A 15,647-nucleotide genomic window follows, 5' to 3' on the forward strand; every position below is an offset into this window, starting at 1 on the left:
CCAACACTTTGGAGACGGTCCAATCACCATCCAGTTAGGGCACTGAGCAATGGGCAATAAATGCCAATCGGTCCAGCAACACCAAACTCTGGTAAAAACCCAAACCCTGGGTTTGTTCAGGAGGCGGTAAATAAAGACAATGGTAATAAGCAGTGTTCAGTCAAGTGAGGACGGTGACATTTGGGAGGCTGGATCTGGAGGATCTGAACCTGTTTTTAACACGTCGACCTCGGGAATCCCCTAGATTCAGTGATCTAGTTGATCCACTGCAAACTCCTGCTGATGTCCCTGGGGTCAGGGGAACTTTGCATTTCAATGTTAAGTGATGGCACCACTAGTGAGGCTACCTGACTGATAGGGGGGGGGGGGCTGCAGACAGTTCAAGGGAGTAGGAAAGTACAGGAATACACCTGGGTCCCACTACCTACAGCTCTCACTCTCTCTCTCTTTCTCTTTCTCCACCAGCTTTGAAAAGGAGCAAACATTTCTTCAAGGAGAATTGTAACCAGCTGGGGACTTCAGGCCACAGTTCAGGCCTTGGTCTCCCATTGGCTCCAGTATAACTTTTACACAAGGTGTAACCAGGGACTGCCATCCCTCAGCTCCCCAGAATGTGGGAACTCTCAACAGAAGGGAGGGAGCTCTGAAGATGGTGCAATGTCCCTTACAATTACCAATAGGCAAGTCCTGGAGAGAATGCCTCAGCTGCACCATCAGTGCTTTTTTCAAAATTCATTGACAAGATGTTGTCCTTCCCGAATTGCCCAGAGGGCACTTAACAGTGAATCACATTGCTGTGGGTCTGGAATCACATGCAGGCCAGATCAGGTAAGGGTGGCTGTTTCCTTCCCTAAAGAACATTAGTGAACCAGATGGGTTTTTTTCTAAATAATCAACAACAGTTTCATGGTCATCATTAGATTCTTAGTTTCAAATTCTTTGCTGAATTCAAATTCCACCATCTGCCATGGCAGGATTTGAACCCAGGGTTCCCACAGCATGTCCTGGGTCTCTGCATTAACAGTTTGGGGACAATACCACTGGGCAAACAGTGGAATAGTTGAGCCCTGCAATAAAAGAAGGAATAGTTGAGCCCTGCAATTAGAAGCAAGTCAAATCTTCCAAACCCACCCGATCAATCCTGACTGCAATAAACTCACTTGAATGAGATACACTTCTTCACGGCCACTGTTCCAGACTTCAAACTTCCGCCGATCTCCTTTAACATTCTCCGTGATTCCGACAGCGCTCATCTGACAAATAAACCACAAGAAATATTACATTCCACCATTCTCCTCTCAGTCGCAAGTCACAGCATTAGATTTGTCAGCAGTATGTTTGAAAAGAGCTGTACAAAACCCCTGGTTAGACCTCATTCGGAGTAGGGAAAGCAGTCCCGGGCACCAGACCTTAGGATAGACTGGCCTTGAAGGGAATACAGTGTTGGTTTACAAGAATGATACCTGGACTGCAGAGCTTAAGTTATGAAGAGATTGTACAAATTAGACCGGTTTTCTCTAGAATTTAGAAAGTTAAGGGGTGATCTGATCCAAGTCTTCCAGATATTAACAGGAAAAGACAGATTAGACACACTATTTCCACTGATTGGGGATTCCAAGGCTAGGGGCCATAATATGGGCAGCATGGTGGCACAGTGGTTAGCAGCGCCAGAGACCCGGGTTCAATTCCCACCTCGGGCAACTGTCTGTGTGGAGTTTGCATGTTCTCCCTGTGTCTGTGTGGGTTTCCTCCCACAGTTCAAAAATATGCAGGTTAGGTGAATTGGCTATGCTAAATTGCCCGTAGCGTTAGGTAAAGGGGTAAGTGTAGGGGAATGGGTCTGGGTGGGTTGCTCTTCGGAGGGTCGGTGTGAACTTGTTGGGCCGAAGGGCCTGTTTCCATACTGTAAGTAATCTAATCTATAAGATTTAGGACCAGACTGCTCAGGAAGGATGTTAGGAAACACTTAAAGGGTGGAAGAGGTTTGGAACTCTCTTCTACAAATGGCAACGAACACTGGATCAGTTGTTAATTTTAAATCTAAGATTTGTTTTTGTTCAGTCAAGGTATTCAGGGATGTGGGCCAATGGCGGCTGTATAGAGTTAGGTGACAGACCAACCATGATGTCACTGAAAGGCAAGGAAGGCTGAGTGGTCTGCTTCTGTTGTTATGTAGATGTAACAACAACAGGTCAATAACTACAGGAATCAATTGCAAAAGGCTAGTGCTCTCTTGCTGTGAGTCGGAATTATTAGACTAATTACGTTGACCCAGATTCCGTGGTGAAATCGTTTGCATTCACTGTCATCACTTCACTGAAACTGATATCTGCACATTCACAGCGGAGTGTGGCGGTGGGTATGAGGTTCTGAAAGTCTTTTCATCAACGGGATGGGTGGGGAGAGAAGTGGAGCCTTGATATATTTTTAAGGCAGAGGTAGATAGGGGGCGAAAGGTTAGCAGCGGTAGGTGGGAATGTGGAGTGGAGGTTTAGATTAGCCATGGCCTACTTAAATAGCGCAGAAGGAAGGTGGGGCTGAATGACCCACTGCTGAAACTCCCTAACCCACTGCCAGGAAACAATGGGGAATCTATAGATTAATTAATTAATGGAATCTTTCACTTTACACTAAATATATCTTGAAAATATTAACTCCATAATTACTGAACACACTCATTAATGCTGAAAAAGATTTCTTTTATTTGATAACTAACAAGTTCTTGCATTGCAATAAAAAAGGTATTTTAATTTACTTTCCATAGTTGTCTTATCTTGTGGTTTTAGTTTTCATCTTAATCCAATCACAAATCCGGTAGACTGATGTGGCAGTAATTGGCCGGGTTGGATTTGTTCTGCTTTTTGTGGTACAGGACACACCTGGGCAATGTTCCACATTGTTGACTAGATGCCAGTGTTGTAACTGTACTGGAACAGCTTGGCTAGGGGAGCGGCAAGTTCTGGAGCATGAGTCTTCAGTACTATTGCCGGAATGTTGTCAGGGTCCATAGTCTTTGCAATATCCAGTGTCTCCAACTGTTTCTGGATATCACGTGGAGTGAATGGAATTGGCTGGAGACTGGTAGCTGTGATTTTGGGGATCACTGGAGGAGGCACTTCTGGCTAAATGTTGCTGTGAATTATTTGGCATTTTTCTTTGTATTAATGTTCTGGGCTCCCCCATCATTGAGGATCAGGATATTTGTGGAGCCCCCTCCATTTCCTGATGGTTCTGTTGTCCACCGAGACTCTCAGCTGGATGTGGCAAGGCTTCAGAGCCTAGAGCTGGTCTGGTGGTAATGGGATCATTAGGGTCGTCCGGTACAGGGCCACAGTTATTTTCACTTTCTGGGGTATAAAGTTAATTGATATTGGATACTGTTATATTGCTAAAATACCAAAAGGTGCTTTGCAACTTAAATAAAATGTGATGCTCAGTTTTAGCTGTACAAGACAGCATTGCTTTTGCAGCAGAAACAGAGTTACATTATTGAGCCTGAATGGCACCAGGAGTTACCAAGTTTAGGAAATTCTGCCTGATGATAGCCCTCAGATTGGTCAAGCTACAGTTTACTACAGATTTGTAAGAGTAGCACAAACAGAAAACATCCCTCTCCCCGTCTTGGTGTGAGTGAGTGAAAAGACCAAATAAAAGATGGTTAAAAGAACGAATTCTAACACGAGAAAAGATTTAGGTTCACGAGATCAACTATCAAATCAAACACCGACCATCAGCCGATAGACAACATTGAGACATCCTCACTCAAATTTTAAAAAAGTCAGAAATAACTATCACCTTGTGACCTGGATTTTTGATCTTTAGAATTTTATTTTCTCTATTTTGATACTTTCCAATCATAAGGTGTGTGTCAAACTGTTTGTCTGTTGCCTGTCTTTCCTGTGAATGAATGTGTGTATGTTTGGGGTTTTAAAGGAGGATAGCTTAAGGTGCATCATGGATTGGGAATCTATTCTCTGCCATTTGTTAAGGAAAATATTTGTTTATAATAAATACTTATTTCCCTGTTAATGATGAAAGCCGGCACAAATTACTTTTGTCCAGAACAGCTTTGATTAAACTGGAAAAGAATGGTTCCAGTTTAACCAGCCCTGATTCAAAGATTGGCAGTACTGCAGTGTGAAAAGTAATGCATTCTGCTTTTCAGAAACTTCCAGTGGTTAGATAAAAATAATGTAAAGGCAAGTTTAATAAGTTTGCAGATGACAGTAAAATAGGTGGTATCGTGGACAGTGAGGAAGGTTATCAGAAATTGCAGCAGGGCCTTGATCAGCTGGGGAAGTGGGGTGAGAAATGGCAAACGGAGTTTAATATCGATAAGAGTGAGGGCCTGCATTTTGGAAAATCAATCAAGGTAGGAGTTTCATGGTGAATGGTCAGCCCTTAAGGAGCATAGTGGAACAGAGGGACCTTGGAGTTCAGGTACACAGTTCTCTGAAAGTCAGGTAGACAGGGCAGTGAAGAAGGCTTTTGGCACACTGGCCTTCATCAGTATATATTGAGTGTAGATGTTGGGAAGTTATGTTACAGTTACACAGGACATTGGTGAGGCTGCACTTAGGGTATTATGTTCAGTTTTGGTCACTTTGTTATAAGAAGGATGTTATTAAACTGGAAAGAGTGCAGAAGAAATTTACAAGGATGTTGCCAGGACTCAATGGTCTGAGTTATAGGGAGAGGTTGGACAAACTAGGGTTTTTTTCTTTAGAGCGTAGGAGATTGAAGGGGGATTTTATAGAAGTGTATAAGATCATGAGAGAGCCTTTTCCCTGGGTTGGGGAATCGAGGACTAGAGGGCATCAGTTTAAGTTTAGAGGGGAAAGAATAAAAGGGAACCTGAGAGCCAACGTTTTTACACAGAGGGATATATGTATATGGAATGAACTGCCATTGCAAGTGGTTGAGGAGGGTACATTAACAACATTTAAAAGGTATTTGGACAAATACATGGATAGGAAAGAATTAGAAGGATATGGGCCAAGTGCAGGGAAATGGGGTAGGACATTTTGTTCGCCATGGACCAGCTTGGGCCAAAGGGCTTGTAGTACAATTTTACACACACCAAGTTCTAACTTCCAACCTCCCAATCTACAATTACTCTACCCAAATTCGCAACACACCCACTGTCCAAGGATATGCAGGCTAGGTGGATTGATCAGGGGAAATGCAGGGTTACAGGGATAGGGCTGAGTCTGGGTGGGATGCTCTCTGGAGGGGCAATGTGGACTCGGTGGGCCAAATGGCCTACTTCTACATTGTAGAGATTACATGAAGTTCCACAAGTGTAACAGTGTCAGTAACTCGCTGCTCGTGATGAGCAGCCTCCCAAAAAGGGGAAAGGGCTGGAGCTGGGTGTCTCTCACAACAGAATCCTTGTGTGGAATAGCAATCCTGGGGCACGGGAACACTGAATTTACCCCCAGAGCAATAGCACAACTGAGAAACACAACAGCAAATGGTGAGATTCGCTGTCTTACTTTTAAGAAATGTTTGAAACTGTAAGAAGGTGCTTTGTCATAACCTTCTCCATGCTCCTCACGTTTCTTACAGAACAGAAGTGCTGTCTCGTGAAGGAATAGGTGGCGTTGCATGGGTTTGAAGCGAGCGAGATCCTTCATTTTGGTGGGACCTTTCTTGTGGTTGATCCAGACATTGAACGAGCCCTGCATCAAAAGTGGACCAAATTCTTCCAGGTTGCCCTGTTAATCAAAACCATTAGATGATTCTTCTGCTGAGACTCCACTGTCTAATATTAACAAAATTAATTAATAATCAATATAAAATTTATATGTTTAACTGTCATTACCAACATTTGTTCCTTTTTTTTCCAAGAGCATTTTCCTAAATGCAATCTTGATCTGTTACTGGAAAGTCCCATATTTCTTGTCTAAATGTCCTCGAGAATGTGGTGGCTAGCTACCAATTGCAACCAGGGCAGACTGTATGCTGAAAGTGCCCCCGCTGTGTTTATGCCTCTGATCCCTCTTAGTCAAAAATACCTTAGCATATCCCACATCTTACCATTACCATCAGCTGGAGACCAGGTTCACCAGAGAATGCAGGAGGGTCAAGGGCATTACTGGACACTCCTAAATGTGAGCTGATCACCCCCTGGTGAAGCTGAAACATGGCGTTCCCAGTGAGACAAACAGCAGAGGCAGTGTGCAATAAACAGAGCTAAAGTGATCCTACAACCAACGGATCAGATCAAAGGCTCTGCAGTCCTGTTACGTTCAGTCGTGAATGGTGGTGGACAATGAAACAACTCACTGGAGGAAGAAGCTGCATAAATATCCCCACCCTCAATGATCGAAGAGCCCAGCACATCAATGTGAAAACTAAGGCCAGAAGTGCCAAGTGGATGAGCCACCTCGGCCTCCTCCAGTAGTCCCCAGCATTGCAGGTCTTCAGCCGATTCGATTCCCCCCACGTGATCTCAAGAAACAGTTGGAGTCCCTGGATACTGCAAAGGCTATGGGCCCTGACAACGTTCCAGCAATAATACTGAAGACTTGTGCTCCAGCCCTTACTCTCGATCATCAGTAAAGTGATGGTATAGGTCATTGGCAGTGCTCTCAAATTATGCTTACTCAGTAATAACCTGCTCAGTAATGCCCAGGTTGGGTTCTGCCAGGGCCGCTCAACCCCTGACTTCATTACAGCCTTGGTTCAAACATGGACAAAAGAGCTGAATTCCAGAGGGGAGGGGAGAGTAACAGTTGCATTTGATCAAATGTAGCCGAGTTCAAGGAATCCTGAACAAAACCGGAATCAATGGGTATCAAAGAAACTCTCCATTGGTTGGAGTCCCACATGGCAAATAGGAAGATGGTTGTGATTGTTGGAGGGTCAGTCATCTCAGCCCCAGGACATTTCTGCAGGAGTCCCTCAGGGTAGTGCCCTCGGCCCAACCATCTTCAGCTGCTTCATCAATGACCTTCCCTCCATCATAAGGTCAGGAGCAGGGATGTTTACCGATGATTGCACTATGGTCAGCACCATTCACGACTCTTTAGATACTGAAGCAACTGCAACAAGATCTGGACAATATCCAGATTTGGAATGACAAGTGACAAGTAACATTCATGCTATGCAAATGTCAGGTTATGACCATCACCAATAAGACACAATCTAATTATCACTCCTTGACATTAAATGGGGGATTTGACAATGATAATGCCATGACCAATATCCAGGGGGTTACCATTGACCAGAAAAGGAACTGGACTAGCCATATAACTATAATGCCTACAAGAGCAGGATCAAGGCTAGGAATCCTGCAGTGAGTAACTCACCTCCTGATTCCCCAAAGCTTGTCCACCATTGATATGGGCTGAAAATGTGTTGCTGGAAAAGCGCAGCAGGTCAGGCAGCATCCAGGGAACAGGAGAATCGACGTTTCGGGCATAAGCCCTTCTTCAGGAGATTCCTGAAGAAGGGCTTATGCCCAAAACGTCGATTCTCCTGTTCCCTGGATGCTGCCTGACCTGCTGCGCCTTTCCAGCAACACATTTTCAGCTCTGATCTCCAGCATCTGCAGACCTCACTTTCTCCACCATTGATAAGGCACAACTCAGGAGTGTGATGGAATACTCCCCACTTGCCTGGATGGGTGCAGCTCCAACAACACTCAAGGAGTTGACTGGCAGCACATCTCTCATCAACAGCACTGTGGGTCTCCCTACACACGTGGTTCATGGAAGTGGCTCAGCACCAACGTCTTGGGGGGAATAGCAATGGGGGAATTGATAAAAGAAAAATACTGGACTCTACAGAGAGATGAATGAACCACTCTCTAAATCTTGAGACGCAGACATTCAGAGGTGAACTCAGATGAAAAGTCTTAGGTCATAAATACACCTTAAAACCCAAAGGAAGTGTGTCCTTTTTTTCATTCAGTCACTGAATAAGGGCGTCACTGGCTGGGTCAGCATTTATTGCTCATTCCTAATTACCCAGAGGGCAGTTCAGAGTCAACCACATTGCTGTGGGTCTGAAGTCATGTGTAGGCCAGACTAGATAAAAATGGCAGTTTCCCTTCCCTAATATGGAGGTGCTGGTGTTGGACTGAGGTGAACAAGGTCAGAAGTCACATGACACCAGGTTATAGTCCAACAGGTTTTTTTTTAAACCGCAAGATTTTGGAGCACTGCTCCTTTGTCAGGTGAAGTCCATCTTTTTCAGCTCTTACACCTGATGAAGGGGCAGTGCTCTGAAGGTTTGTGATTTCAAATTAACCTGTTGGACTGTAACCATTTTTTGTGTCATGTGACCTCTTGACCTTCTCTAATGGACGTTAGTGAACCAGATGGATTTTTACAACAATCCAATACTTTGATAAGTACTGTCACTGAAAGCAGCTTATAATTTGCTGGCTATGCTACCATATACAATCACCCACTGGAGGTGAATTAACAGAATGAGAAATAAGAAACAAAAACAGAAAACTGCTGGAAAAGCTCAGCCGGTCTGGCAGCATCTGCGGAGTGGAATCAGAGTTAACATTTCTGGTCGAGTAACCCTGCCTCAGAACTGGGACTCGAGTTCTGAGGCAGGATCACTCGACTCAAAACATTAACTGATGTCTCTCCACAGAAGCTGCCAAACCTGTTGAGCTTTTCCAACAAATTCTGTTTTTGTTTCTGGTTTCCAGCATCCACAGTTCTTTTCAGCATTTTATTTTCCGGGAGAAATAAGCTGAGCAGGTAAATTACTTTGGCATTTGGATTGTAATGTTTAATTCAGTTGCAACCTTATCAACACCTTGTTTTGCACAGCTCTCAGTTTCCTTGGCAATGCAAGAGCTCAAAAATATTGGAATAAATGCATGTTTTTTCCTCATTAATTGATGTTAAGGGTCAGTTACTCCTTCCCAAAGAGGCACTCACGTTATATCCTGTGATAGCAATCTGGTGCATGGAGTCATTCACTGACTTCAGTAAGTTCAACATAGCTGTGAGAGCTTCATGTAACTCCTGGGTTCCTTCACCATTACTGCTGAACCTCAATAATTCCTGCCAGGAGACAGTAATTTGCAAATTACTTCAGAGAAATACCTCATTAGCTCAAAGAGTTGCACTTGACAGCATCTTTCTGGATGGTTGGTGTTTCTATAAAAGAGCAGAGGATTATTTACGTTCACATGTCATCAGGGTTAAAACTGTGGACTAGCAACTTAACAAATGATGTTTTAAAACCAAGTACTGTGGAAGGAATTGCTGCACTTTTAAGAAAGGCTTACTGGTATTTACACGACTGCTTTGTTGAAGTGGTTAGGGGCTAGGGGATGATGTTTCTGAATGGTATGACACCACAGGAATGGATGTTGAGAGTGATTTGACAGGAAACAAGTAGCTGATTTGGTTTCTGTAATTGTGACCTATCATGGAAGCCACATTGCCTAATGAGAAATCACTGATTGGTTCTGGGATTGCTGAACTGCTTGTGAGTATAAAGAGTACAGTGAGGAAGTCTTTGGATCACTGGAAGGGCAGATTATGTGTGTGTGTGTTGTGTGTGAAAGAGAAAGCATCTGTGTGTGTGTGAGAGAGAGAGCGTGTGTCTCTCTCTTCAGTAAAAGTCTCTTAAACATGGAGAAAGCAGTTTTCCTCTCTGACCAGTTGCTATAAGCTGCTGCCTCTAACCAGTAATGAAGAGACTTTGCAGTTTGTGCACCAATTGCTCAGTACTTCCTGCAAAGCAGATCAGGAACCTGGAGAAAGGAAAGTGAAGAGCAGCAAGTCCTGTCAAGTCAAAATGAACATCCCAACAGACCCTGTGGACTATGGCTCCAGGCTGTTTTCATTTAATCCGCGAAACTAACATTTTTTGTCTGTATCTGTGAGCTGCGGTTTTAAAAGGGGATTAGAGTTGTAACTAGTAGAGCGATATGTTGATAATTTATAGCTGTTCACTTGCGATCAGTAAAAGACGGTAGTTCTTATTAAGTACAGGAATCTGGTCAGGGTGTTGTTGTTCACCCGATTCCATCACCTGATTTGATTTATTTTTTGTCATGTGTATTTATTACAAACACAGTGAAAAGTGTTTAGTCTCGCCATTCTCTAGTGCCACCTTAAAACACAGAAAATAAATCGAAATTCAGAATATACAGTCAGAAAAATAAAGCAACAATATTCATCTTTGAGTCTTTGGTTTATCAGATCCTGGTTCTAGCTCAGCGTGTAGCCTGGATCCAGGCTGCTCTGCCCCGGATTCTTGAGTACCTGACACTAAACTGACCACACAGCTGTAACTGCACTGTGCTGCTCGAGTTGCTAATCCCTGGTGCCACCTCACCTCCACCAACACTGCCAATGGGACTGACCACGCCGAAGCAGCCACTGCCAGGGCCACAGAGTCCTGTGCTGGGTCTGAACTCACCGCCATCTATGCTGTTAGGCGTCCAGGCCTAGCTGCAGACCTGGAGCCTCAGCTCAGCCTGCCAGTCAGAACCAGGGGGGCTGAAGCCTAGGCCCTGCTCCTCACTCGCCGGGAAACCTCAGACTGGGCTGGAGCTGCATCTGCCTTGACCTGTCGCTGCTGCTGCTGCCACTGCCACTGCCTCCTTCATTGTTTACTCAACCCCGCCAGGGCTATACCACCATCTTTGTCCACCATGGCATGGACGGCCCACTCTAGCCAATACTTCACCAACCGAGGTGAAAATGTAAGAGAAAGAGTTTAAAGGGAAAAGGAAGGCAAAAGTAAAAAGAAAAGAAAAGCACACAGATGTAGATGAGCCCTGGGCGCAGTAGCCCCAATGCAGCTAATCCGTTGCCGCCATCTTGGATATAAATTGGGGACTTTATGTGTATTGATTAAATCATTCACTTTTGTGGTGACCCCAAAAGCAGAGGAGCTTGAGAATCCTTTCCCAAGTCCTGGGGCGGCACAGTGGCTCATTGGTTAGCATTGCTGCTTCACAGCACCAAAGATCCAGGTTCAATTCCAGCCTTGGGCGACTGTCTGTGTGGAGTTTGCACGTTCGCCCCGTGTCTGCATTGGTTTCTTCCCACAGTCCAAAGTTGTGCAAGTGTGGTAGGATGGCCATGGGAAAAGCATGGATAGGGTAGGGGGGCTGAGTGGGATGCTGTTTGGAGGGTCAGGATGGGTTGAATGGTCTGCTTCCATACAGTATGATTCTATAAGTGGGTTGTAACATCAGTTTCTTGGACCCTTACTCTGAGATGTGAGCTCCTCTGTTAAACCACTTTGTAAGACAGTGCAGTTTCACTGGGAGACAGAGGAAACGGAGGAGGGACAGAACAGAGCAGAAACATGTCCAACAGGACAGCATTAGCAAAGGGAGAAGGGTGCTGTTCAGATGGAGAAATGAACATAGCAACTTTTACTGTTTACTGAGACTTAGGCACAGTTGCTAACAATGAAGAAACGTACTTGTATGAAATTATTCTGTCCTCTTATTTATAACAGCATATAATGTAACAGTTTTACAAAATTTCAAATAAAAGTTGAGTGAATTAAGAGAAAAAAGGTTAAAATAGTGGACAGCATAATTTACGTTAACTATTACAACAACCATGCTTTCATTTTCGAATCATGTGTATTTTTGAAGTTATATTTCAAAAAAGCATCCTCTTGTAGACAATGGAACGTAGCCACATTTTTCAAGTACTTGATCTTGACTCTTGCTGAAAGTCTCCAAGGCTTTTGCAAAGAATGAGCTAAGTTGTTGCACAGCAAGATCCCACAAACAGTCCTGAGGTGAGGAGTCATTTCTTTTTATTTTGGCTGATCTTGGTTGAGGGTGGAATGGTGATTAGGGAGCTACAAAGCTCTCTGCTCTCCTTTGAAGAGTGTGCCTTCCTGGGTAGTGTTCTGGATAGTGTGGCTAAAGCTGCTTTCCAGATGCAAACACTTCCAGCTAAAGGAAGTACACAGCCTCAGCAGATTCCAAAGCACTTTACAACCAAGAGATCATGCCGCAAGGTCAATTACTTTTCATCAGAAATGGAAAGTGTGAACTTTCCAACTTCCTGGAACATTCCTGGTATCTTCCAGTTCTGACAGAGGGCCATTGACCTGAAACATTAACTGTGTTTCTCTCTCACTGACGTTGACTGGCCTCCTGAGTTTCTCCAGCATTTGTGTTTTTTTTATTTCAGCTCTCTGGCAATGTGCGGTATTTAACCTTTGCATCTCTGGAAATGGATTATCCAGCTGTGGTCACAATGCTGTTTGTGGGAGTTTGATGTGTACCAACTGGTTGCTGCATTTCTTAAACTACCACAGCAACTCCCCTTCAGAAAGAAAATACTTACCTGACTGGTAGAGCTGGAGGATGGGAAAGGTACTACAGAAATGTAAGTCTCAGAGTAGGGTGAACATGGTCGTGGAGTCTGCTGTGGTTCTGCTACAACAGCTCAGTGACGTACCTTCAGTAATAGCTGGTACTTTGTTAACCGTTGAATGGGTTTTAGTAAGTATGAGTCCAGCCCAAGTTTATGGTCTAGTTTACGTTGACATTCCTGGTAAAGAGCATACAAGTTAGGAAAGAGACAATGATATCAGCTCTGAAAAAAATACCAAGCAACTCTGAATCTGATCTAAATGGATCACTGCAACAGCTGAGAGGGAAGAATATAAGAAATGGGAGCAGGAATAGACCATTCAGCCCCTCAAGCTGCCCCTCCATGTCTGCTCTCCTGTTCCAACTCACTTTTCTCGCTCATTCCCCACATCACTTGGTTCCCTGAGAGATCAGAACTTTCTATCATAGCCCAGAAGATCTTCAATGGTACAGCATGCAAAGCCCTCTGGGTTAGATAGTTCTAAAGATACATGAATCTCTGAATGAAGACATTTACATGCTCTCAAATCCTCTCAGGGAGTCCAGGAAAATACAGCTTTGACCACAACCAGATCAGCCATGATCTTATTAAATAGCAGAGGAAGCTCAAAAAGCCAAAGAGTCTGCTCCTTCTCCGAAACCCCCTGTTCCTATTGACCCTTATCCTGAGGCTCTGCCCTCATGTTCTAGACTCCCTTCTGCCAGATTAAAAATCTGTCAATGTTTCAGCGATGATGTGGAGGTGCCAGTGCTGGACTGAGGTGGACAGAATCAGAAGTCACACGACACCAAGTTACAGATGTAATATTAAAAGATTAAATGGGAATATCTCTCTGGGCATTAAAGTAATATTAAAGAGTTAAACTGCACTCGGTGAACATTCTGGAAGTGGGTGGGGACGACAGTCATGAATGCGAATGACCCCCATTCCATTTAGACAGTCATTTACTACTACACCCCTGCTATTATCAAATTAAACTATAATTCAATCTCTTCCATTCAGAAATGCTTTCCCCCAAAGCTAGGTATGTCGCACCTACATTGTCTTGGGGAATCACTGAGTCAGGAAATTGTCTGCATAATGATTCTCCAGGATTAGGGCATTTACATGTGCATTATCTCTAAGGATGATCTCAGCCTGCCATTGTACCTGGGGTAACATGTGACTGTGAGGGAGTGGCCTGAGTATCTGTGAAGGGATGTGTCTTCTTTGTGGAGGGCCTCACTTTGACTCGATCTCACACACCTGCAAGGGGAGTCAAAGGGGGACACCGAGCTTGCACAGGCTTTAGTAAACTTTAATTGTTTGCACAAGTTGGTGTGTGCGAACTGCATCTCATGTGTGAAACCTCAGGAAAAGAACCTAACACAGTCTAACAGGTTCATGTGAAACCATGGGCTTTCGGAGCTCTGTTCCTTCATGAGGTGAAGTGAGAGGGAAGCCCACAATCAGAGAATTTATAGGTAGAGAGATCAAGGGCAGAGAGATCAAAAGATCAATTAGTGTGAGTGGAGTATCGAATAATAAGTCTCTGCAGGTGACCAAGAGTGTCAGATAGTGTGAGTAAAATGTCAACAGCTGAAAAACAAGGGAACAGATGACCTATAATATGAATAAATGAGGCAGAGAGTCAATTACAAAAATAAGGAGATGCTGGAGACAAGACAAATGACTGGAATAACATGATGGTATAAGAAGGGTTTATGCCCGAAACATCGATTCTCCTGCTCCTCAGACGCTGCCTGACCTGCTGTGCTTTTCCAGCACCACATTCTCAACTGATCTCCAGCATCTGCAGTCCTCCCTTTCTCTAGGTATAAGAGTTGCATTACCAAAATAATAGGTAATTCAAAACTGTACAAACTAATTAAGATAGAGAGATTACAACAATTTATCAAGGCGACGGTGTCAAAACAGGACAAGAAGGAAGATTTTATTGACATAGAGGAGTATGGGGGGTTTTACATGGAGCACAATATGGACCCAAGTTGAGGTTATGTTTGTGGGCTCTAAGGTCCCTATTGATGGGTCAGTGGTAAGCATGCTGCCTCACAGCGCCAGGGACCTAGGTTCAATTCTACCCTCGGGTGACTGTGTGGAGTTTGCACATTCTCCCCTTGTCTGTATGGGTTTCCTCCAGGTGTTCCAGTTTCCTCCCACAGTCAAAGATGGGCAGGTTGGGTGGATTGGTCATGCTAAATTGCCCCATAGTCCCCAGGGATGTGCAGATTAGGGTGGATTACCCTGGACCAGGGTAGGGGTGTGGGTGTGGGTGGGATGCTCTTTGGAGGGTCAGTGGGCTGAATGGACTGCTTCCATACTGTAGGTAGTCTATTAACCTGCCAGACATTATCTTATGGTGTGAGAATGGTATTTCCACTAGTTCCACTGAATTGTGTCAGGGATTGCACTCCTCTTGGTAATTCTTCTAACTGCTGAAGATAGTGGGTACTGCACAACAGGAAGCCTCTAGAAACCAGACTGGCAATCAGACTAGAAGGATTACGTTATGTTAGGTTCCACAGATCATGCTTTTTTCCTCTTTAATACTGAGGATCAAAGTCAAGATGATAGAAGGATTTGATTGGAGAGTTGGGAAGAATGTGTTTTTTCTGCTAACTGGTATGGGAAAGGGCAATCTAGAATAAAGGGACACAGAGCATGCACAAAAGGGAATAAAAGACTTGCATTCCATAAAGTGTAGGAACAGAAGTTGGCCATTCAGCCCTTCCAGTCTGCTTCACCCTTCAATGAGATCATGGCTGATCTGGTAATCCTCATCTTCACTTTCCCCTGCCTTTTCCCCATAACGCTTGGTTTCCTTCCTGATTAAAAAACTAAGCCTTGAATATATTTAATAACCCAGTTTTAACAGTCCTCTGCAATAAAAAAATCCACAGATTCATTTCCTTCGGAGAAGAAATTCCTTCTCATCTCTGTATTAAACAGGGGACCCCTAATTCTGAAATTATACCCTCAGGTTCTAGACTCTGTCACAAGGGAAAGAACCTCTCCAGACCTATCCTGTCAAGTCTCTAAGAATCTGGTATGTTCTGAAAAGGTTTGATCTCATTCTCTTAAACTTCAATGTCACCCTCGTCAATCTCTCCTCATAACACAGTACCTAGGATCAGTCTGGTGAACATTCTCTGCACTGCCTCCATGGCACAGTATCTTTCCTCAGATAAGGGGCTGAAAGCTATTCATAATATTCCATTCCGATAGATTCTTTTGGTATCAGATGTTTCAAGGTAACATAAGAACCAGAGCAGCAAACCCCCACAAATAGCATTGTCTCTTTATTCTTCCATGGGA

General features: G+C 44.0%; 1 protein-coding gene across 7 annotated transcripts in view; it reads right to left on the reverse strand.

The window, feature by feature from the left end:
- The window catches only part of mcf2a (MCF.2 cell line derived transforming sequence a), a 182,359-nt gene that overhangs the window by 22,494 nt on the left and 144,218 nt on the right, over positions 1–15,647 (reverse strand). For 5 of the 7 annotated variants that reach the window (XM_087991850.1, XM_087991852.1, XM_087991848.1 and 2 more), the window contains 4 exons: positions 12,417–12,509; positions 8,907–9,032; positions 5,496–5,717; positions 1,161–1,253 (listed from right to left, as the gene is read on the reverse strand). In XM_087991850.1, coding sequence (XP_087847976.1) covers positions 1,161–1,253; positions 5,496–5,717; positions 8,907–9,032; positions 12,417–12,509 — 534 coding nt within the window. The remainder of the gene's footprint in view (positions 1–1,160; positions 1,254–5,495; positions 5,718–8,906; positions 9,033–12,416; positions 12,510–15,647) is intronic. The other 2 variants (XM_087991851.1, XM_087991853.1) reach the window with 2 other exon arrangements.

This window comes from Chiloscyllium plagiosum, unplaced genomic scaffold (genome assembly GCF_037043375.1).
Source record: "Chiloscyllium plagiosum isolate Xiang-an unplaced genomic scaffold, Cpla_swu_hap1 HiC_scaffold_11, whole genome shotgun sequence".
NCBI lineage: Eukaryota > Metazoa > Chordata > Chondrichthyes > Orectolobiformes > Hemiscylliidae > Chiloscyllium > Chiloscyllium plagiosum.